At 27.4% G+C, this 24,015-nt stretch overlaps 2 protein-coding genes across 2 annotated transcripts in view; one reads left to right on the top strand and one right to left on the bottom strand.

Annotated features, from left to right (window-relative positions):
- Nucleotides 1–733: 733 nt before the first annotated feature.
- LOC107452550 (zinc finger protein 271) lies at nt 734–4,133 on the top strand. Its single transcript, XM_016069042.3, has one exon. It carries the CDS (start codon nt 1,434–1,436, stop codon nt 2,808–2,810), a length of 1,377 nt encoding a protein of 458 aa, XP_015924528.2. The 5' UTR covers nt 734–1,433; the 3' UTR covers nt 2,811–4,133.
- A 1,214-nt stretch (nt 4,134–5,347) lies between these two features.
- LOC107455996 (mind bomb 1) overlaps nt 5,348–24,015 on the bottom strand; it is a 48,730-nt gene continuing 30,062 nt past the window's right edge. Inside the window, exons 13-21 of the mRNA XM_071179268.1 lie at nt 22,581–22,719; nt 22,366–22,452; nt 21,262–21,432; nt 19,993–20,171; nt 18,498–18,690; nt 17,473–17,551; nt 16,378–16,464; nt 13,230–13,381; nt 5,348–11,026 (exon numbers count right to left, since the gene is read on the bottom strand). Coding sequence (XP_071035369.1) covers nt 10,886–11,026; nt 13,230–13,381; nt 16,378–16,464; nt 17,473–17,551; nt 18,498–18,690; nt 19,993–20,171; nt 21,262–21,432; nt 22,366–22,452; nt 22,581–22,719 — 1,228 coding nt within the window. The 3' untranslated portion in view covers nt 5,348–10,885. The remainder of the gene's footprint in view (nt 11,027–13,229; nt 13,382–16,377; nt 16,465–17,472; nt 17,552–18,497; nt 18,691–19,992; nt 20,172–21,261; nt 21,433–22,365; nt 22,453–22,580; nt 22,720–24,015) is intronic.

Genomic DNA, 24,015 nt, shown 5'->3' with positions numbered 1-24,015 from the left:
AGAGACAACTTGCATGAGATGATAGCAAGCTTCGATAACAAAATCGCCTATCAGTCAACAGTTAAAAAAATAAGTTATCGGTCACAATTAAAGCTTGTGCCTCTCATAGCACGAAAGTTTGGGGCAATCGATTGCGCCATGAACGTATTTCTCGATCATATTTACCAATTTATGATGCAACCTAAATAAAACAAATTTTCCTTTAACCAAATTATGGTGCAATTAGAAACTTAGTACAGTATTGGTTAAACATTTACCGAGTTTTTTTACAGTGTGACAACAATTATTTAAATATTGGTTTTAATGATTATTTTTGAAATTGATGCAACTAAAAGAAGAAAAAAACTCAACCTTTTAACGTCTTCATCCATGTACAGTTAATGCAATTTGAAATGGATATAAATACAGTGAAACCTGTGAAATATATATATATATATATATATAATTTTATTATTTTTTTGTTTTTAAAAAATTGAAAAATTTAATGGAACATCATTAAACTATTTATAATTAATCTTTAATTTGATTATTATTAAAATATTTTTCGTAAATAATTTAAAAATTTATTTGAATATAATTATTAAATGTATTATTTATAAGAGCGATTTAAAAAGAAAATATTACTAGGAAAAATAAATAAATAAATAATGAAATAAGTTTAATCCATTGTAAACGTAAAGTGTAATGTTAAGAGTCACGTGATATATGACGCTTGAGCAAAGACGACTCTTGTTCAGCCTCTCTAGTGAAGCTCCGCCCCTTCCCGCCGACTGTTCTTTGATGTGCTCCCTGGATCGCCTGCGTTGAATCGCGCCTTGGCGAATCTTGTTGGCGTCACAGATCACGATACGGAAATATCCCTTTTTTTTCCATTATCTTATTATAGCTATTTGTTTCAAATATAAAAGAAAAAAATTCATTTTGAATAAAAAAAGTTGGGGATCATTTCTTGCTATTTATGATTGTTATTCAAGTGATCTTACTCAAGTACATACAATTTATCTACCCTTATGATTCTTGCAATACGTGTTATACAACAATATTCTGGTAGTGCAGTGATTTAATTTTTAAAGCTGACAAAGAGACCAATACTGGTGGATCATATAAGCAAGAATCGTGTTTCTTGCATTTCATGTAATTAGAATTTTTCTTAAGATAAATGACATTTGTCTTAACATTGTTAAGAAACTTTGTTTGTGCAGTATGAGCAAACGAAGTTTTTCTCCGAAAAGTAATCATGTACTGTGAAAGTGTTTTTTTTCCCCCTGCAAGATAACCTTATTCTTGTAATATATGTAACTAGATTTTTCAAAAAGAAGTAGTCTCAAGACACACTGCAAAATTCATACTGATGAAAAATCTTATTTTTGTAGTATATATGTAATAAGAGTTTTTCACAAAGAGATCTTATAACTAAACACAATCTTGTTCATATGGGTGAGAAGCCTTATTCTTGTAGTGTATGTAATAAGAGTTTTACACAAAAAAGTACTCTGACTCAACACATTCGAGTTCATACTGGTGAGAAGCCTTATTCTTGTAGTGTATGTAATAAGAGTTTTACAAAAAAAAGTACTCTGACTGAACACAGTCGTGTTCATACTGGTGAGAAACCTTATTCTTGTAGTATATGTAATAGGAGATTTTCAACTAGATCTTGTTTGACTCAACATAGTCATGTTCATACTGGTGAGAAACTTTATTCTTGTAGTGTATGTAATAAGAGTTTTACACGAAAAAGTACTCTGACTGAGCACAGTCGTGTTCATACTGGTGAGAAACCGTATTCTTGTAGTGTATGTAATAAGAGTTTTACTCAAAAAAGAACTCTGACTGAACACAGTCGTGCTCATACTGGAGAGAAACCTTATTCTTGTAGTCTATGTAATAAGAGTTTTACACAAAAAAGTACTCTGACTGAACACATTCGCGTTCATACTGGTGAGAAGCCTTATTCTTGTAGTAAGAGATTTTCAACTACATCTTGTTTGACTCAACGTAGTCGTGTTCATACTAGTGAGAAACCTTATTCTTGTAGTAAATGTAATAAGAGTTTTTCACGAAGAGATCATCTGATTGAACACTGTCGTGTTCATACTGGTGATAGGCCTTTTTCTTGTAGTGTATGTAATAAGAGTTTTACTCAAAAAAGTTCTCTGACTGAACACAGTCGTGTTCATACTGGAGAGAAACCTTATACTTGCAGTTTATGTAATAAGAGTTTTACGCAAAAAAGTGCTCTGATTGAACACATTCATGTTCATACTGGTGAGAAGCCTTATTCTTGTAGTGTATGTAATAAGAGTTTTACACAAAAAAGTTCTCTGACTGAACACAATCGTGTTCATACTGGTGAGAAACCTTATTCTTGTAGTATATGTAATAAGAGTTTTAAACAAAGAGGTCACTTGACTGGACACAGTCGTGTTCATACTGGTGAGAAGCCTTATTCTTGTAGTATATGTAATAAGAGATTTTCAACTAGATCTAATTTGACTGAACATAGTCGTGTTCATACTGGTGAGAAACCTTATTCTTGTAGTGTATGTAGAAAGAGATTTTCAATTAAAGGTCATTTGACTCAACATAGTCGCCTTCATACTGGTGAGAAACCTTATTCTTGTAGTAAATGTAATAAGAGTTTTTCACGAAGAGATCAACTGATTGAACACTGTCGTGTTCATACTGGTGAGAAGCCTTATTCTTGCAGTGTATGTAATAAGAGTTTTTCTAAAGGAAGTCTACTGACTCGACATAGTCATGTTCATACAGGTGAGCTTTCCACAAAGAAGTCTACTGACTCTACATAGTCGTGTTCATACTGGTGAGAAACCTTATTCTTGTAGTGTACGTAATAAGAATTTTTCACAGAGACGTCAACTGACTAGACATAGTCATGTTCATACTGATTAGAAGCCTTATTCTTGTAGTAAATGTAATAAGATATTTTCAACTAAACTTTATTTGATTGAACATAGCTCTGTTCATACTGGTGAGAAACCTTATTCTTGCGGTATATTAAAAAAGAGTTTTTCATAGAGACTGACAGAGAGTTTTCATTGAGACAACTGACTAAACACAGTCATGTCCATACTGGAGTATAAATCTTAATTCTTGTAGTATATGTTATAAGAGTTTTTCACTAGTTCTTCCAAATAACCACATTTGTGTTCATACTGGAGAGAGATCTTTTTCATGTAATAAGACTTTTTCAAGGAAGGATTATCTAACTCATCACATTCATGTTCACACTGTTTGGAAGCCATTTTTTCCTGTACTACTTTCTTGTGTGTGTGTCATTCTTATAATATATGTGTAATAGTTTTTCTCTGCAAAAGACTGACTTTGGTGTTTGTATTTGCACACTGAGGACACCATTTGCCCACTGAGGATAAAATGTCTTCTTGCTTCCATTATAAGTAAAAAATTTCGTAGAAGTGTCATTAGACTAAACACAATTTAATGAAACTGAAAAGTTTTTTTTCTTTTCAAAATATTTTATAATGCAGTTTTCATTGTATTTTTCTGTTTTTATGCATATTTAAAGCATGTAAAATAAGCTCCAGTATTGAAAAGTTGTGGATTAAAATACATTCTTATAAATACATCTTAGTAGCAGTTGTAACCTTGGTACTGGATAACAGTAACTTTATTTAAAACTACTAATGCTTAGCCAAAATATAAATTGTGTTTTATTCTCTCAACATTAGAATCCTGAGTTGTAGGTAATATTTTTTTATAAAAAAAAAAACTTCAATAGCAGCTTTTAATTAAAATTACATGTAACATCTTTTATTTAATGAATCTTTCTTAGCACATGATGTACAATTACACATCTTTACATGTCTTTCAGTTGCAAAATATTTTTTGTTATTTTTAGAGAGAAAAAGTATTTTTATTTTTAAAAAATGTCTCCTTTTATTAAACATAATGAAAGTACTGATACGATTCTCATTACTTATTTTCTGATTTTTAAAATTTATTTATTTAAAAAAACATTTTCTTTTGCTATTGTTTTTTTATATTTATTATTTTTAGTAAAGAAAGCAAAGCACTGAAGAAACTTGTCTACTATTATTTTGAAGTTGTAATTTTTTGAAGCGAGAATAAAGTTTTTAATCAAGTAACCAAAATGTTATTTTTTTGTTATTTACTTTTTTTCAACCCTCGGAAAAAGTAAAAACTCAATTTATTTATTTGTACGTTGTCAAATAATGAGATATTAAGCCATTAAAACACTTAAATAATGGTGATGTAGTAAGTGACCTCACGTCTTGGCAAGATTACCATTACTCAAATATTCCTCTGCACGATGATCTATAGCTATTTTCTGAAGTAGTTATAAAATTACGAGAAAATGGTTGAGGGTGATTTTTCTAGTAATCGGAGCAAAATCTATATTAATATTTAAAAATTCATTGAATATTCTGGAATTTTTTATTTATTCATTTTTCTTTTGCAGTATATTAATATGCTTATTTGTTCTTTCACTTATTGTATAAGTTAGTTATTTTCTTTGTAATACTTTTACACTTTTAGAATTTTCCTTTTGAAATTACAAACCAGCTGCAGTTTGTCTATCCGTCTTATTGTAAAGTTTATGGTAAAGAACCTTCGTTTTTTACTTCTACTGTTTTGAAACCGCTTATAATTGGTACGATTAAAAAACCGTGAATACAAATATTTGTGTGAGGTTCTTATTTAGAGAGCTCTTTTTGATTATCTCTGACAGACATCTACAACCTCATGTTGCAGTCAGAGTGCAATAAAGACGATGCTGTCAATGATTCATTTTTAGAGTCATTTAAATTAGAAAAAATAAGTTATTTTAGAAAAAGCTAAATATCTCAAAAACAAGCAAACCTTTTCTCATTTTTTAAAGCTAGCTAATTTTTATGACATAAAATTAAGTGCAAACTTCAAAAAACATAATTGTTCATTTATTTAAAATAGTTCTATCATTCATAATAGGTAAATTTGTTTTTACTCATAATTACATCAGTAACGATCATTTTTATTGACTCTAAATTTTATTCATTGATCAGGTTTTCATGACGCCAGCACAAACGGCATTTCTGCACCAAGGAAATGATACTAACTAAAATTAAAATAGTTTGCAAAAAATCATGTACCTTCGGTAACATTTTGAAGTCAATGGAGGCAACCCCGAAAAACGATCCACGTCCATTTTAGTGTGGAGCAGAGAGTGGTCTCGCTCGAGAGGTTTTACTGCATGTTATTTTTCATATGAGAAAAATAAAAATACATTCTTTTATTTCAGATTTATTACTTTGTAAATAAAACTTAAATAGATCAACGCAAAACGTTAAAAATTCAAGCCAGCCACTACAACAAATGTCAACATCTTTATTCATAGACGCAGGTCCATATAAATGTTACACATACATACTCTCAAAGTAGAAAAAGAAAAGTATCTCTCAACAATGTTATAAACATGTGGATGCCCCAACTCAGAGTCACAAACATACATACTTTAAAAAAATTCATACAACTTTCACTTATTACTATATAAAGTTACAGACAAATTAGAAAAAGTGAAATAGGTGTATTAACAGGTTTCATGAATGTACTCTAACAAGCAAGCAAAAACTATTACCTTATAAAGAGAATCTAGATATTTTCAGAAAAGAACATGACACCTACAGAAGCTTATAGTAAGCATACTTATATTACTTTGTAAACTATGACTAGATAAAAAATATTAAAAAAAGAAAATAATCTATTTTGCTTAAAGGACTTATAAATAATTGGGGATAAGTATTTGTGTTTAAGTAAAATATCTCAAAATTTTTTATTGAAACAAATCTTGGTGGTTTCAGTTCGCACTATAAATCAAGCAGTTATAAATATTTTCAACTAAAGAGAGACTAATTCACTTTAGTAGAACTAGTTAAACTCTTTAGTTAACAATATAGGCTTTAGTTAAACTAAGGCCAACAGTTTGAAAAATAAGCTTCTAACATAAAAGCAGAATGTTCTCCATTAACTTGCAGACATAAAATAAATAAGATTTTTTTTTTTTTTCTCTCTCTAATTTCTGTCTATAGAATAAAGGAAAAATATTTATGAAAACTTATTTTTCATATGGATATTATGAAAAGACGCATGACACGAGAACAATTTTAGGACTTTTATTACATAAGATAACCCAAAGTTAGATCAAGTTTTCCTTATTCTGTTATTTTCATGCTAAACACTTTAAGACATTGCTTTTAATCAATATTTTATTAAAGCTTTATTTACTCTTGCATCAAATTTACAAAGGTAACTACCAAGACCGAAAAAAGAAATAGGACGTTTAAATTTTGTACTAGGTGAATATTACACATGACTCGCTTCGAATTTTGGATATTATTAATAGATCAACTTTTAAGGTCAAGAACCTTTAAATATTTCAAAAATGTTTTTATATAAATTAAATACAATGTTTAATTGGTAGACTTGCTTTGAAATCAGAGCTTATTAAGGTAAATGACATTATTTATCAAGTACTATAAATTTCATTGATTTATCCCTCCAAGATTTAGAGCTATGGGTAAAATTGTAAGGAATTTTCCTACTCACATACAAATTTCTTAATGTGGGAAAATCATTTTTTTGTAGCATATTATAAATGTAAGTTTCATGTTCATTCTGAATATAATAAGCTTATTCACAACAAGCTTTCAAAATTTTAATAGCAATAAATTTTGAGAGAAAGAAAAGTTTTCAAAATATTAAAATTGCTTTCCACAAAATGCACGGTATTTTATAATTTTAGTAACACAGTCAAACTAATGCAAAACAAGAACATAGGGATTGAGACAAAGTCTTTCTGGATGGTCCGTTCGGACTGATGCATCACTGCATTGAATAGTGCAGACTTATGATTCATAAACTTTTTTTTTTAGGAATATAATGCTTAAACAATAGCAACAAAAGGTATAATTTATAAATGGTGTGTATGTAGTAATATCTTCGATGAGTCATCATCCACAATTTCTTCTTATTCAACTATTTTCTTCTGATTCATGACAAGATACATACAACTTCGAACATTTTGGACTAAAACTTTCTTTTAAGGTATCAGACTGGGTGAAAACCAGCGATTTTGATTATTGTCTATATTTGAACTTTTATATCAATATTTAAATCTCTATAAATTGAAAATGAGTTATGATTTCTAAACATTTTAGCCATATAAAATGTTTTGCCTTATTTTTATTGTTTTTTGGCAATTACATACTTTAAATGCATTGTCAGAAAAACATTGATTTTTGAGAACATTTCTTGATGCCAATAAACGTTGCAAAAAGAGGTTGAATATAGAATTCTTTGAAACTTTGTATGCACAGATTTTATGTAATGATAGATATGTTTTGAACTAAAAGTTAAGGTCTAAGTGTGAATTTATTATTTTTATCGTATTTTACGTTAGAATTTCTATAAAAATTCAATATTGAACAATATAACTAGTTCTATTTCATTGTATATTAGAAATTTTTTAAAGATTTTAGTTCAAAAATCGGTTATTGATTGACGAAAAGAGTTATTTTTATATACACGCATTATAATTTGTTGTAGAGCTGTTAGTGTAACATAAAAAATTATAGTTTTTGTGCTCACATTTGTATAGTTTTTATCTCATTTTAAAAAATAATTTTTTTTTCTTTTTAAGTTCTATTTAGATTTATAATTTTAGGATCTCTGCTTACCTAAAATAAATTTAAATTTCAATAAATTCTGTATTAAAAAAAATTAAGTTGAACCCAGTCAGATATCTTAACATGCTGTGAAAAGAAATTTTCATGAAGAGCAGAATACTTTCATCTGAAACTTCAACAAAATAATTTTACAGAAGCTTGTAAAAAAATTCATAGTTAAATCCAAGTAAAATTTATAACAGAGTTTTGCACAGGTTTTATAATATTAAATTAATGATTTATAAAGAATTTTCTCCCATAAATCCAGGATACCTTAAAATCAGGGCTGGTAATAAACCAAGTTTAACCAAAAAGCGTAAAAAATCTACAAACATAATAGTCATAATGTTTCAGACTTTTCATTTAAAACCTTTTTACAACCTTAAATTAAAAAGTTTTTCGTATCATATAGGAACATTTTTATATGCCAAAATGCATACATATTGAACAAAGCTGTGAAACTTTAGTAAAAACAGAAATATCAACAGAAAAATAAAGAAATATTTCTATCTTGCCAATTACTAACCAAATTTACTTCAAAAATCTTTTTTCCACATTATTTCTTCCAGAAAAATGACAAGACACAAAGAAAAGTTACTTTCTCAACCCTTCAATTTTATTCAAAATTAAACAATTGCAAGAAAAATACCAAATATTTATAAATTGTTATTTGTTAACATTTGCTATTTTTTTTTCATTTTATAATTTGTAAACCTACATAACAAAAGCGATTAAAATCGCTAAGTAATGCTAAAAACAATTTAGATATGATAATTTTCTTTAATTCCTCCTTTTGAAAACACAATTTCTTACTTTTTATTTCCATGATGTTTGTAGGCCCCAGTTTGTTGTAAGAGACAGCTGATAACTAAAAACTAAATGATTATTCTTTTTTTTTTGTTACAAAATAGTATAAGTTTTTTCTTCTTTAAATTGCTGATTCACAAATGATCTGATTAAATGCACAGTTTCATGGCACAAAGAGCAAAAAGCAACTATACTATACCAAACTCAAGTGATAATATAAAAAATCAAAAGGGAGAGGAAGAAAACAAACAAAATAAAAGAGGATCAGATCACTTGGTTTACACAAGACGTAGTAGACATTTATCTGAAAAATGTAAACTCTCTGAAGAGTAAATTTATAGTAGGGGTTTCTATTGAAAACATTTTTTATTGTTTCAACTTCCATAAGTTTTAAGTATTATTTTATTCCCATAAAACTCCTAGTTAAGAATATTTCCGCAATATAAAATAAACCTTTCATGCAATTTTATTCGAGTTATGTTCTAAACCAAAACTTTTTTCTAAAGCTTAGTTTGCTTTTGTAACTTTTGTTTTTTTACACAAGAAAAAATAGAGCGTAAGGATTAATTTTTTTCCTCTTTTCAATATTTACAAACAAAAAAATAAGTAACTTAAAGAAATGCTATATATGAATTTACAATTTTATTACCTTTGAAAATGTTATTTGAATTATTGGATGACAAAAATTAGAGTAGAGTAAAGCATCATTTACAAAATTAATTATAGAATATTCAAGTACTATTCTGTAAATATTCATACACCTGGTAGCATAAAAATCCGCATGAGTGGCAGCGGGTGCTGCAGACTATCACAGTATCTGCAGATTATTCCTCTTAACTTTCTTTTTATTTTTAAAAAGCAAATAAACAAAAGGCTTAAAATTGCTGAGACTTTTTTTTTAAAAACATCTCTAGACTTGTTTCTAATAAAACTAAAAGGATGAATCAAGAAAATGCCACAAAGAACCAAAAGTAAAAATTTTTTTATGTTATTTGATGAGATGCTCAACTTTACAGGAATTTATTCTACTTTTCAAATATCATTTTATAAAATTCAACTTAAAAAATTTTTTATGTATAAGAAACTTATATTTGTATATTGATGTATGCATGTTAGATTAAGTTGAATTTATACAATCATAAACTCTGTTTGACTGCAAAGTCACAAACAAATTTGGATTTATTATCGTGGCACTTCAGGTTTACTCTGTTAGTTCTATTATCAGATTTGTACATAAATTTATAAATGGAGGTGTTCAAAGGACACTTTAACAGAGTTATGAGAAAAATCACGTTTTTACAGAACATTAACAGGAAATTTTTTACAATCCTATAACAGCTATTTAAAATATCCAACATAACTTTTAAAATTCCAAAAAGTTAGTTCAGTATAGTCCTTAAAAGAGAAACATATATATAGTTCTTAAATGAGAAACACATCTAAAATGATAACTGAACATGATTTACTTTTATAATCGATGCACCATACAAAATTTATTTTAGAATGCTCAGTGTTGATTTACATCCATTTATTTTAATGCAGGTACAAATATTTTAAATCATTACTAACTCATTATAAAAGTTTTTTCTTTCGATTTATTTACATTTACAACTTTACAGTGGATCTTTCGAATGATGTATATAAATGTTGCTTTACTATACACGATTGAAACATAGTTAAAATACAAATAAGAAACAAATATATCGTTAAGTCTAGTTATTATAAACAAAATATAATATATTTGCGTACATAGCATAGATTTTCTACGAATTTTTGTATTCACATGAAATGCAATGAAATGAACAAATATATATGAATATAATAAATATCACAATAAAAGAGAAAAATAAAACAAGCAATGCTTGAACAATAAAAAAAAGTGCTTTATAACAGATAAATAAAAGGCACTTCACTTCCACAACAATAACATTAATTATCTCCATCACATGCTGCGAGTATCTGATTGATATAATTATAACTGCAGAGAAAAGGACCACAAGCAACTGTACTTTTTCTAAATCATGTACATAGTAGATGATGGATATATTAATGCCATTTTCATGAGAAAGTACCAAATAAAAACTACATTATCTAAATTAACAAATAGAAATACAAGCTTGGTTAATTCATTTCACTGTACAGTAGTATACAACACATAAAAAAGTTACAGGAGATTTGTGCAATTTCTTATGCATGTTATTTAAAAGAAAATCTCTTAAAGTATTAAAAAAAATAAACCCAATTATCAAAATAAGTATCGAATAAATAGTTTCTATGACAGCTCTTGTAAATTGGATTCTAGAAGAGAACCTATAAAATGTTTTTAATTTTTTAATAGTGTCTTAATTTTTTACATTATGATTCAAATGAATGTTTTAATATAGTAAAATTCGTTTTTCAACAGCTTTACGGCAGATGGGGCACTCTGACATTCTGTCTCCGCACATTTGGCAAGTTCCATGACCACATAAGAAAATCATGTTCTTTAAACGATCTAAACATACTGGGCACATAGTCTGAAAAAGAGAAAAATGTAAGTTATCAATAAATATTATAATGTATTTTGTAAAGCTATCATTAATTATTACATGATAATAATAAAAAGTAAATCATTAATTATTTTTTGATAATAATAATAAAGAGTAAAGCATTCCCGAAACAGTATATTAATGACACAGAATTTCAAACTTCAACTCATTTAGTTTTTAAAACAATTAGTGAAAATTGAGATTTTGAATTATTACAATATATATATATAAAGCCCCAAAACTACATATGGTGAGTGTTGATTAGTTATTTAACTTATTCCTGCAAAGTTATAATAGTTAAATATACAAAAAATTAAAATTAACTTCACATGGTGGGTTGGAGTTTATTGGCACTAGGACCAGAAATAATTATACAGCACCAGTCACTAGGTTAAAATTGGTATCTAGGGCAAATGAATACATTTTTCTGAAATTTTTGAATTTAGTTATATAGTCAGACCCACATAATATACATGAAAGCACAAACGCCATTCCGGAAAATGTGCCACCATCCATCGCAGAAAATTTTTACTATTACTAAAAAGAAACAAATAATCTGCCTTTTTAAAACGTTTGTCTTTTCAAATTCTCCAGGAAAAAAAAAACATTGGTATTTACGCTTTAACCTACTCATGCAAACTTGATTTAAAATTACACATTCCGATTTATAAGATTTAATATCGCTCATCTTATTTAGTTTTTTTTTATAATTTTATGTCTAATAGAGCATTTCATATTCATGCGATTTAATAGGTGCTACAACAATTCATGTTCAAATTACTTAAACATTATATATCGGAATTCGTATTCTCGTAATTTTAAAATGAAACATCGAAATTCCTATTCAAGAGACTCTAAAATCAAACATCGAAATTCGGATTCATGCAATGTTAAAAATCCAACACTGAGATTCATATTCACGTGACTTTTTAATTAAATGTCGAGATTCACATGATTTAAAAATCCCGCATTGAGATTCATATTCACACGATTTAAATAAATAATTAAAATCTCGCACCAATATTTTATTAAAACGTTGATAACATTCTGTGGATAAATGCTTCCCACACACTTTTTTCTCATTTAAATTTCAGGCATTACTAAATTTTAATTATTGAAAAAGCAGTTTCTGCAAATAACATTTTAGATTTCCATTTTCAGATTTTTTACCAAATTTATTCCTGTGGTATGAATCAAAGTAGATTTCTATAAAAATGAAACATTTTTTTTAAAAAATCTGATTTTCAAACAAATTTTCCTACAATGAGGTGGCAGTGTGAAAGGATTGAAACAACTTTCAAGAGTAAATCAATGTGAGCTGATAGTTTTTTAATTGAGTTCACATTGAACTGAATAAGTCATGGAGCAGTAAAACCCAACAATATTGATAAGTAACATAAATTTAAAGAAAAGAATGAGTTTTGATTCAAAATTCTCAATTTATAATCTTCCAGTACCCTACTTTATTTTGCACGACTGTTTAAGTTTTCGATTGCCAGAAATGAACAGTTATTTTAATTCTTCAAGTGCTAAATGAAAATGTATTGTTTTATGATCATTTATTTTTAAAAAGACTTTTTGAACTATCATCATCATCATCGTTGACACAACCAGCTGTAGAGGGTCCAGACCTTCTTGAGGATTCTTTTCTATCCTGTTCTACCTGTTTTAACAGTTAGTACCTTATTTACAAAATCAGACAATCCAAGTTTCAGTTTTCTCCTTGGTCAATTCCACGATGGCCAGGCCGTAAAATTCTTTTCAAAGTACATTCATCCAGTGACCCTGTTAGATTGCCTGCCCATTTCACTCTTTTAATTTTCATACATTTCGTAATGCCATGGTTGCTTATAAACTAAACTCAGTGGTGCGACAGCCCATAGAGGGTCAAGGCCTACTGTGCCCAACTCATTTTTCTTGACTTAGGGCTCTGAAGTGCAGGAGCAGATGTTCCCGTTAGGTGGTCAGCCAAATGCGAAACCCCCAGTGTTTAGTTCCCAAGCATGCATGAGTCAACCTTGCCGGTCCGAGGATCGAACCCAGGACCTGTGGCACAGGAGCGAACGTTCCTTGTAAAGACAGTTGAATCTCCTTCTTCCTAGACATCATCAAAAATCTTTTTGAATTAATCAAAATAATTATTTAAAAAAAAAAGATTTTTTTTCTTCTTTTTGCCAAAATGTATTCCCACCTGTTCTTTGATATCTTGTAATTGCTGTTGTAGTTTTTGAATATCATTCTGATCGTGTGAATTATCTCTGCATCCATTGTTCATCATCATTCCTGGTGAAGGGGAAGGAGTAGATGAAGCTTGGAAGATGGATAAACCTGGCCAATTCAACACTAACCAGAGGAAAAAAACACACAATGTAATTCAGCCATGACATAATATAAAGATTTCTCATCAATAAAAGGATGTCAAATTTAAACTAACAAATAAGAATTAGGATTGATGATATTGAATTATAATCCCCATTAAACAAACACATTCACATAAAGATGTATGTTTAACTCTCTACCATAAATTAAGTATGATCATTAAGTAAGAAACTATGTAGCCTAAACTTTTTTTTTTCAATTTCCTATATACGAAAATTGCAGTTTACAGGAATTTAAAATACAGAATTTTAGTTTGATTTTTCACAAATAATTTTAAATAGCATTTAAAGTAATGGTGCACTCACTACATATATAGTGAAATCTCTGTTACGGACACTCTTGTGAAACGGACACCTCTCAACACGGAAATATTTTTTATTTGCCGTGAATCTTCTATGAATAAACCATTATGCATATTCTTCGCAAAGTGGACACTCTAACCGGACGTGAATAATTCTCTTTGCCCTGAAACATTATTTTCTCTCTCTTTAAACCAGACACTATTTTTATAAAGTTGAAAAAAAAGAAAAGAAATTTTTCTTTTCAGCTTTAAATTGATTGTAAGAAAAAATGCAACTTTTCACCATTTTTAAAGTATGTATATTTTAACGTATTTATATCTTTCTCTTAACATTTGTACCCTATCTCTTAACATTTTTAAAGTACTTATATCTTAACAATAACTAAAAATATTGTTAAGCCACTAATAAAGAATCACTCTTTCTCCTGTCGACTTGCCTTATCTCTGCAAAGAAAGGAGTGAAAACGATGCTGTTCTTGTGAAATAATTCGGACAGCGGCATCTCTTGATCATTTCATCTGGACGACACAGGTTATGAGACCCCCACAAGCTGAAATGATGTCTTAAATGCTCTCAATGTATCTTCCCCATCTGAAATTTCTTTAATTTTCTTATCAATTTGAAGGCTGTATTTAACACAGCTGGGTTTTTTTTTTTAAAAAAAGAGAGAGAGAGAGAGAACAGAAATATAGTCTTTGAGGTGTTAATATAAATGAAACATTTATTCAGACACTTGGTAGATGATCAATTATGAATACATCAACTCTATAGGTCCTCTTGCCTTACAGGTATGCATTGCTTTCTTTTTTTTCTTCTGTGAATCGTGGGATGTTTACTTTTAAGGTGATATAAAACACATTTCTTTTTATCAAGGTGTTAGAGAATGTAAACCTAATAATTGAAATCGACTGAGGACTAAAAGCTTCTATTCGGTATCATATGACTAACTTGAATATCTGTATTAAGAGGAAAATTATATTCATTTATCTGTAGCTACATTTAGAATCATGTATTTATATCAAACTTTTTCATACGTTAACGTTCTCTTTGCATAATTTTTTTTTTAAAGCTTAATTAAATATCCTTGTAGATAGTTATTGTTGATTATTTATTTATTTCTATATCATTGAAAATATTCTAAAAACAATTTACGACGTTAAACTTCGTTATTAGGGTACCCTTCTCATAAACAGACAACTCTCGTAAATGGAAAATTTTTCGTCCCAAGAGTGTTTACCTGACCGAGGTTTCACTATATATATATGTATAAATAAGAAAAAGAAGAATTATTGATATGTGACACAAATAATGTAATGAATTGTGGAACAATTACAATTTAATAAATCCCCACACATAATTTCAAGACATAAAAAAGTATTTCTATAGTATTATTTGAATTTAAATAGCTCAGTAATTGAAATACTTTAAATGTGATTATGTTCTACACTAGTGGTCACTTTGGTCAAACTTAATATTACAAATGGTTGATTGGATATGTAATAAATAATGTATAATTTTATTCCTAAACATTTTTAATATGCTTTTAAACCATAAAGCAAAGTTAGCGCTTTGAAAGTCACTTTAAATCAAATGCAATTTTCATATCGGTCGGGTTATATTTGTTTTTCGTGAATAAATTTTCTTACATCTAAGAATTGGATGAAAATACACTTTAACAAATAAGCATAAGTTGTGCATATTTATTTACGGAAATCGAGATTTTAACTTTAATTTATTATTGACATTTATTTTTGAAGAATTAGTTCTTACAAGATTCGAATACTATAAAAAAAGAAATATTCAACTGAACTGAGTGCAAAGATTTAAATTTAATCCAAAGAAGATTACATTTTCCATTAAATTGCAAAAAAAGTAAAAATTCTGAAATCAAGTGTAATATATATATATGTTGGCTTGACAAAATAAAGCAAAAATCATCTGTACAAAAAAAAAATCTCATAGAAAGATTAAAATGCTTTTCACGTGTTGACCAAAAACTTTTGCACGCTAGTGTAAGTCAGGAATTCAAACATATATAAGCCTTATTTACAGTTTAATTTTAAACATATTTCATAACATACTATAAATGGGGAAGCAATTTAAAATTTTAATTTTGAATTACTTAAGATTTACAATTTAAACAATTAAATTTTACTTTTACATTAAAATTTAATACAAAAACTATTTCCTTACAATGATTTCAAATAAATTATAACATTAACTGTGCATAAAACTCTGTTTCATCTTCTATTAGAGAGCACTAGTTAACTTTACACTAAAGAAGAAAAAACCCCAGAAGATTTAAAAATAGTTTGTAAAAAATTGGCTAACATTAGATTTTCGGTTTGCTTTAAAATACAAAACATATTACTATAACCAATGAAATTACTTTGACTTCCATATTTTTTACAATTTAGCCCTATTTTAAAATATGCTTTTAAGCATACATGTTTGCTGTTTAATTAAACCATACATTAAACTTCTAAATAAGCTCTATAATAGTCTTCAGTCTTATCATGAAATAACTATAATACATAAACCAGGCACATAGTATTACTTATTTAAATTAAGATGACAGTGACCAAAATTTAACTAAAATAATTTTTTTCAGCTTTAATAAACAAACAAGCATAGAAGTAATAATAGTTAAAATTTATACCAGTTCCACCACAGCACACAATAAAAGGGATAACTTTATCAATTTGTGCCCGACACTGAACACACTTTTTCATTAAGGCAGCACAGCCTGAAAAATAATAACAGTATTACTCAGATAGAATATTTTATATCTTGGTAAATTATGTTCTGCAATAAATTTTAAAATTTAAGTTAATTAAACTATCAATGTAATATGTAAAGCGACAAGTCAATAGAAATTATTTAAACAAATATAAAAGAAAGAATTTTTGACAGATTATTAAAATGTATGGAAATAATTATAAGATAATTATAAATAAGATATTCAGTACTGTAAACCAGGACAATTTTTTAAAGGTTTTACAACATGCTTCTGAGAAGCTTTTAAGCACAAAAAAAAAGGAGAGACAGTTGTCTTATTCATACATCAAAAAACAAAATTGTCTCACATTATAACTTCCACAGTTCTTTAAGTAATTATGAAATAATACATGTGAAAAAATATTACATTCAAGTAGCTTAAATAACCTATTATTTATAACTAAATATTGTAAACCAAAGCTTTTGGAGTAAAAGTATTATGTAGACAGTTATCAAATTTCTTTCAGTAGAAAATATGGAAAAGAGGATTTGCATGAAATTTTGTCAAATACATGAAGCAAAAATTTATTCTACAGTTTTTCAATTAAAAGTGTTTACATTTCTACACTATGTTTCCTACAATAAGATAAGTTGCAATAACTTATCGAACATAACTAATTAATAATAACTAATGACGATAATTCAATTTAAATGAAATATTTAAAACTGCTTTACTGAAAAAACACAATATAAAAAAAATATTCTAAAATATTTTTTTTAATTTCCTTTAATAAAGAAATATCAGCTAAAAAAAATAACTTACCTTGAAATTTTTTTTAAAGAGTACTAGTTCTAATTATTTCATTACTTCTTACATTTTTAAATAAATTTCTGGAATCGCATACTAGTAAAATACATTAGAACTTAGAATTTCATACACTTAGAACTGCACTATTCACAAGTTAAACTTTGAAAATTTTAAATGTCAAATTAAAAGACCCAGAAATAATAACCAGGTATAAAAAAATATTATTACCATCACAAGCACACATATGACCACAGGGTTTGAAGAGAACTGAAGCTTTTTTATCTGAACAAACAACACACTCTTCAATCTATAAAAATAAAACAAATGTACAAATTTAGTTACTTAGTTATTATAAATCTTAAATAACGCTTATAATTCTTAGTTTAAAATTATATTATTTAATATAATAATATTGATTAATTTGATTCAACAAAAGAAAACAAATAAGAAATTTTTTTTTAAAACAAATTACTCAGTTTTTAATTACTTACTCTCAGAGAATGTAAAGTTTTAAAAACAATTATGTAGTTTTTAATTACTTACTCTCAGAGGACGAAAAATTTAAAAAATAATTACGCAGTTTTTAATTACTTACTGTCAGAGGAAGAAAAGTTTTTAAAAAAATTACATAGTTTTTAATTACTTACTCTGAGAGGATAAAAATCAGAAAAATATTTGCACATCTCCAAAATGTAGATAATTCAGTAAAAGTTTTAGGTAAAAATAAAAATAATTAATCTAATTTCTCATGAAGCTTTGTGACTGGTATTGGTGACTATTTAACAAATAGGTAGGTAATTACTGGTTTAGGAGAGAGGCACAATTTAAAAAAAGTTAAAATAGATTTTGCATTTATCTGCAATCCAGTCTACCAACCCTCCAATGGCTGGGTTCTTAAAAATAACCAAAGGAATGTGACTGGCTGTTGTAGTAACTTTTTTTAGGTAATATAGACAAATTTCTGAAGAAAATCTCAAGGTATTCAGATAAATTTTTCCTGCATTTTGAAGAAAATTTGTAGAATTTATTCTGTAGATTTTCTGCTAATTTTCTCTGCAAAAAATAATCTGTAAATAATTGAAAATCTGTTGATTTATCGTTTAAAAAATACATAAGTTAAAGCTAATTTTTTCAAGGAAATCTTGAAATTTTTTTAAATGTAGCAATTTCTTATTAGATTTTGGCTAGCATTCCTGACATATAGTGCAAAGAAAGTAATGTTATATAATAAAATAAGATTTTGTCCCAATTACTTTTGTTCGTGATTGAACTTGTTCTTTACACATAAGGCACTTTTTCACTCTAGGCGAGCATACGGAGCATGTTGAAATATGACCACATGGACCAAACAAGGTATCTCGTTTCATATCAGAACAAACCATGCATTCTTCAAGAGTTTCATTATCTTGAGTGGCAGAAGTTGTGGACTGTGTGATGCATTCAACACTACATAAAAAAAGTGGTTTTTATTTAAATTTGCTTGGAATGACTGAATAAATAGAAATGTATTTTACAATGAAAAAATGTACAATTAACAACAGCACTACATAACGATTTTTTTTGCACATGATCTTTTACACTGATTTAATAGATGAAAGTAATAAAACGTTTAAGTGAAAAAAGAACTAGTGCCTCTATTGAATTTGCTTAGTTTTTCAAAATGGTAACTTATTTCAAACAGAAACAGACTTACAGAAAATTAATAGAGCAACAAAATTTATTGATAAAAAGCTTTAGAAATTACACAACAGTAATAAAGGGTAATTTTTACTTTTTAAAATACTAGTATTATTTTAAGATGATTGATGTAATTTTAAGGTGTAAAAATTTTATAATTATCACTTAGTTTCTGATTATACATTACAGAATAGAAATTACTGTTTAACATGTGATGAATATCTTTTAATAAAATAAAAAATTAAACGAATTTTAATTCGTTCAAATAGTGTTCTTTTAAAAAAAAAAATAATTAAAAAAAATTTAAAAACATTTTTTTTGCAGCACATTATAAATTCTATGAAATAAAATAACCAAACTGCATCAATCTTATAACATTTAAAAATATGAATTTCAATGCAAAATTAAGTCATAGGTATAAGACAAAACAAAATAAGGTAAATGGATAACAAAAAGTTCAAACACAGGAACTTCATTGGCTCACAGGAACAATAATACTTTATGGATAAAGAACTAAAAACATTAATTGATAACAAAAAGAAATTTTTGAAGAGCTTTAACACAAACTGATATAATTTATTTGAAGCTTAGTTAGCTAATAGATGCTACTTATTTTGCATGCAAAAGTGGAGGTTAGATGTAAAATCAGGTAACTATAACTAATTAGTTAAAAATCAGGTAACTATAATAAGCCAATTACTAATCAAGATACTCTCTACAGAAAAATAAATAAATACATAAAAACTTAAAGTGAGATACATTCTACAGGATTTCACAAGTTAGGTTTATTACAAAATAGTTAAACTAAACAATTATTTTTTTAAACATATTTTGGCAGCATTAAAATTTCGAAAAGAATGGAGTAGAAAAAAAATCCATTTCTCAGTAGCAGTTAATTAAACTGATGCTTTAAAATCAGATACTCCAGAGAAACTATTTTATAAATGAACTGTTCTATTTAACATCAATAAATGAAAATTTGATAAGTTAAACTTAAAAAATCTCAAGCCTAAATTAAACTCATTATGATGTTCTAAAAATGAAAGCTAATATAAAGGTAAAAGAAATTACTTGGATTGCTCCTTATGGCATTTTGTCAAAGCTTTACACAGGTTTGGATCAGGACATAAATCTAAAGGAGTTTGTCCTTTTTTGTTTTTGATATTTAGATCAGCACCATTTGAAACAAGGAAACAAGCAATAGAAGCATTGCTTTTTTTGTCAGAACTGTTTGCCAGACCCATTAAAAGCTAAAAGGAAGGGGGAAAAAACATTAACTTTTGACGAGAATATTTTTTTTAAATATACGAATGAAAATTATTAAATAAATAATTAAATGAAAAACGCATATCACATAAATTTTAATCACAATACCAAAAAAAAAAGAGTGTAATTCAAATGCAAAAAAAGAAGGAAAAAAAAAGAAGAGTACAATTTAAATGCAAGATTTGTAATTTGTATGGCACTTGAATAAATTGAACAACATTTAAGGGAGACAACATAAGTGTTGCAACTTAAGGACACATTTGGCTATAATTTGTGCAACTGTTTCAGACTACACAGCTTTTCAGATATGTTCATAAAATTCTAGGAGTATGACTTAAGATAGATTGAAAAATGTAATGGTTTGATGCCATGTTTCACATGCATCTTAAAATAAGATTGTAAAGATATCAATATGAATTTTATTAAACAACAGTAAAAAGTTTTATAAATTTGTAAAATTTTTTTGTAATTTTAAACACAAAAAAAAAATTTTTTTTTTTTTTGTTAACATTTAAAATTCATATAACACAGCTTTTGAATCAGCAAGCTCAGATCAGCATGGTTCTACTGTATTATCGAACAAAAAATTTTAGTAAGCAAGACACACAATCTTCTATAACTGCACTTTTCAAAAAAAAAAAAGAAAAAATGTTATCATATCAAGTGTTTGCTCAGCATCAGTATAAAAAAAGTTTTTTCGTCTAATTTATATAAGCTTTTAGCTTTATGTGAAAATTTTCTAAAAAATATCTTACTTGACATGCTTTGTAGAATGGCTTTTAATAACATTTTCTTCATTTCCCACTTTTTGTTAAAAAAAAAAAAAGCTATAGATTTATTAATATTTAAATCATGAATAAAATTATTTTCGATTTTTTAAAAATCAAAAAGCTTTAAAAGGAATAATAAAACATTATATAGAATTGGCATTTTTATAATTGCAGCTTATTATTTAAATATAGGTCAAAATATTAACATAAAATTCATAAATCTAGATTTTTAATAATAGCTACAAGTACTGTACATTTAGCTGTGATAAAAAAAGTATTTCAATAGGAAGAATATTTTTATTACTTCTGAAGTTCCACTAATGGTACTTTCATTACTAACTCCAACCTTGCCTCCTTCTTGCATGTCTTGAAGCTGACGGAGCTGAGAAAGGGTATGGTGACGCAATGCTTCATGCAATGGAGTATCACCGTCTTTATCCGGAATATTCAAATTGCATTTCTCTCGAACTAGAAGCTACAAATATTCAACAATAAAAGCATTTTATATTCATTTGAATAACTTACATCAACGAGTAAAAGTTATAAAATAATGGTTAAATCAATATTTCACAAATTACTTTTAATAAAAAAAAATTCCACAATAACCACTAATTAAAATAGATTTTCAGATGCATAGATTAAATTATAATTAGATTTAAAATCTAAGATTAGATTTTAGTGTTACTCTTGCAGCTAAATGATTTCAAAGTCCATAAATTATAAACGCACTTATTTAATTGTGATTATAGTAAAAAAGATTAATAATCAAAATTGTTTTTGAATGAAATTATGTTTATAACATGGGTGGAAAGTTGGAAAAAAGGTCAAGACTGAAAATTTTTTGATTGAAATACCTAACATGCACAATACCCCCTCGACATATGCAAACTATCTAAGAAAGCTTTACCATAATACATCAAGTTTAAATACTGTACAAAAAATATTTATTCATCTGTCTTTTGATAAAATAACAACAGGACATAAGAAAGTAGACCAAAAAAATATTTTTGAGGACAGAATAAAAAAAATTCCGATTTCCATCTTCGATTCAGTCTTGTTTCCGTCTTACTTCCGTCCACGGACATTTTCGAAAGACGGAAATCCGTCCTGGGGATGTAAGACTAGCACCCATGGTTTATAACAAACATAAAATAACATTATGTGAATGAAATCTCTTTAGTATCCAAAATTTTATGTGAAAACACAACCTTTAAACACGTTTTTCTCTAAATTTCTCATAGCAAATCTTTATGAATGTAGTCTTGAACATTTTGCATTGCCAAAATTAGAAATAGGTTACATAAACATAGGTAATCCTTTTTAGAGGAAAAATTTATGGATGTATAAGACAACTATTTAATAGACATTAAAAAAAACTTACTTTTTAATTAAATAAACTATAACTTACCCTAACTATTTGAGTGTGTTGGCGTTCAACAGCTAAATGCAAAGGTGTTTGCAAATTTACATTTTGCAAATTCATATTAGCTCGACCCTGCAAAATAAGTAATTTAGTGTTAGTAATAAGTAGTTTAAATAATTTAGATTCATAATTAATAATTTCAAATAGTTCAATGATAAAGTAAGATTAGTTTGTGATTTAAAAAAATGACTATTACTAACCTGTTGCACTAATAATTCTGCTACTTCAACATGATTATTTAAAGCAGCTAAATGCAATGCTGTATAACCGTCATCTTTCTTTTCATCAACAACCCATGCACGAGGGAGCTTGGAAATTAAAATTCTCATGGCACTGCAGAAGAAAAAGAAAAAGTTAAGATAGAAATTTTTTTAGAACATAAGAAAGAAAGAAAATAATAAATTACATTACAAGAAAATTTTTTTTTTCCAAATAGAATTTTCATCCTTAAATATTCATCATTCTTAAATATTACCATATTTAAAATATTTTCCTTATCTTTCGAATGCATTGATCGTATGCGCCTATTTCAGAAAAATATACCTGAATGTTGCTGGAATTTTTTCGATTTGCGCCGTTCTATCTAAATTTTGAGTTGTCTAAAGTATTTCTTAAGTTAATTTCCAGAAAAAATAAATAAATAAATAAAAACTCTCTGAAATACGTCTTTAAAAGATTTTTTTAATGCAATTTTTTAATGTTAAGTATTCATGTCATAAAACAGCAACTCATTTTATGCTGTGGCCCACCGTTAAGCGATATATATATATAGGGATGTACAACTAGCGGCCCACCGACTGTTGATGTGCGACCCAAAAGAGCTACTGAATAAGATGATTTTTTATTTTATTTTAAATGATAAAAAAATATGCTGAAAATTTTTAATTGTACATTTGAGCCATCACTTTTTGATTCACTTAATTTGCACAATCAAGCTTAACAAATTAAGTGATTACATTCTAACTCTGTGGTGTTTCTTGAATGCTTTTTCAACTGTTATTGCTACGAAATTCTGCCTAGATAAAAAAAAAATAAATAAATAAAAAATTCTCAATACGATATAACGAGGCGCGAATTTCGAGTGATTTGAGTACTCACTTTTCGACTAGCTTTAAATGCGCCGATTGTATGGTAAATCTGAATAATAATTTTTTTCTCTCTTTTTTTAAAGGCAGTAATTGCTACAAGTTTCCACGTGATTTTGAAAATCCCGTTCATTTACTACGATATTATTACGACTAGCGAATTTCAAATTGCAGATTTAAATAATTACTGTTTGAAGCGCTTTGTTTCTAACGATTTCATTGTAAATCCAAATTTAATTATTTTTCTATCAATTTTTCGGTAGTATTTGCGATGCACTCCCGCGTGGTTTCAAAAATTTTAGATTTTTATTACGACATGCGAATTTTAAATCACGCATTTAAATAATTACTTATTTTTGTGCTTTATAAGCGCTCATTCAATCGCAAATAAAAAAAAAAAATTTAAATAATTGCGATGCTTTTCCTAGAGATTTTAACAATTCCGTTCGTTTACCTACGATGTTATTTCGATAATTGACAATTCGAACATTTATCGCCAATTACAATTTTAGCCACTTTCCGACTAGCCCGAGTGCTTAAACTAAAATTG

The sequence above is a fragment of the Parasteatoda tepidariorum genome, chromosome 3, assembly GCF_043381705.1.
Source record: "Parasteatoda tepidariorum isolate YZ-2023 chromosome 3, CAS_Ptep_4.0, whole genome shotgun sequence".
In the NCBI taxonomy this organism is placed as follows: Eukaryota; Metazoa; Arthropoda; class Arachnida; order Araneae; family Theridiidae; genus Parasteatoda; species Parasteatoda tepidariorum.
The sequence above is the reverse complement of the archived record's forward strand: the minus strand, read 5'-3'. Positions and strand labels throughout refer to the sequence as shown.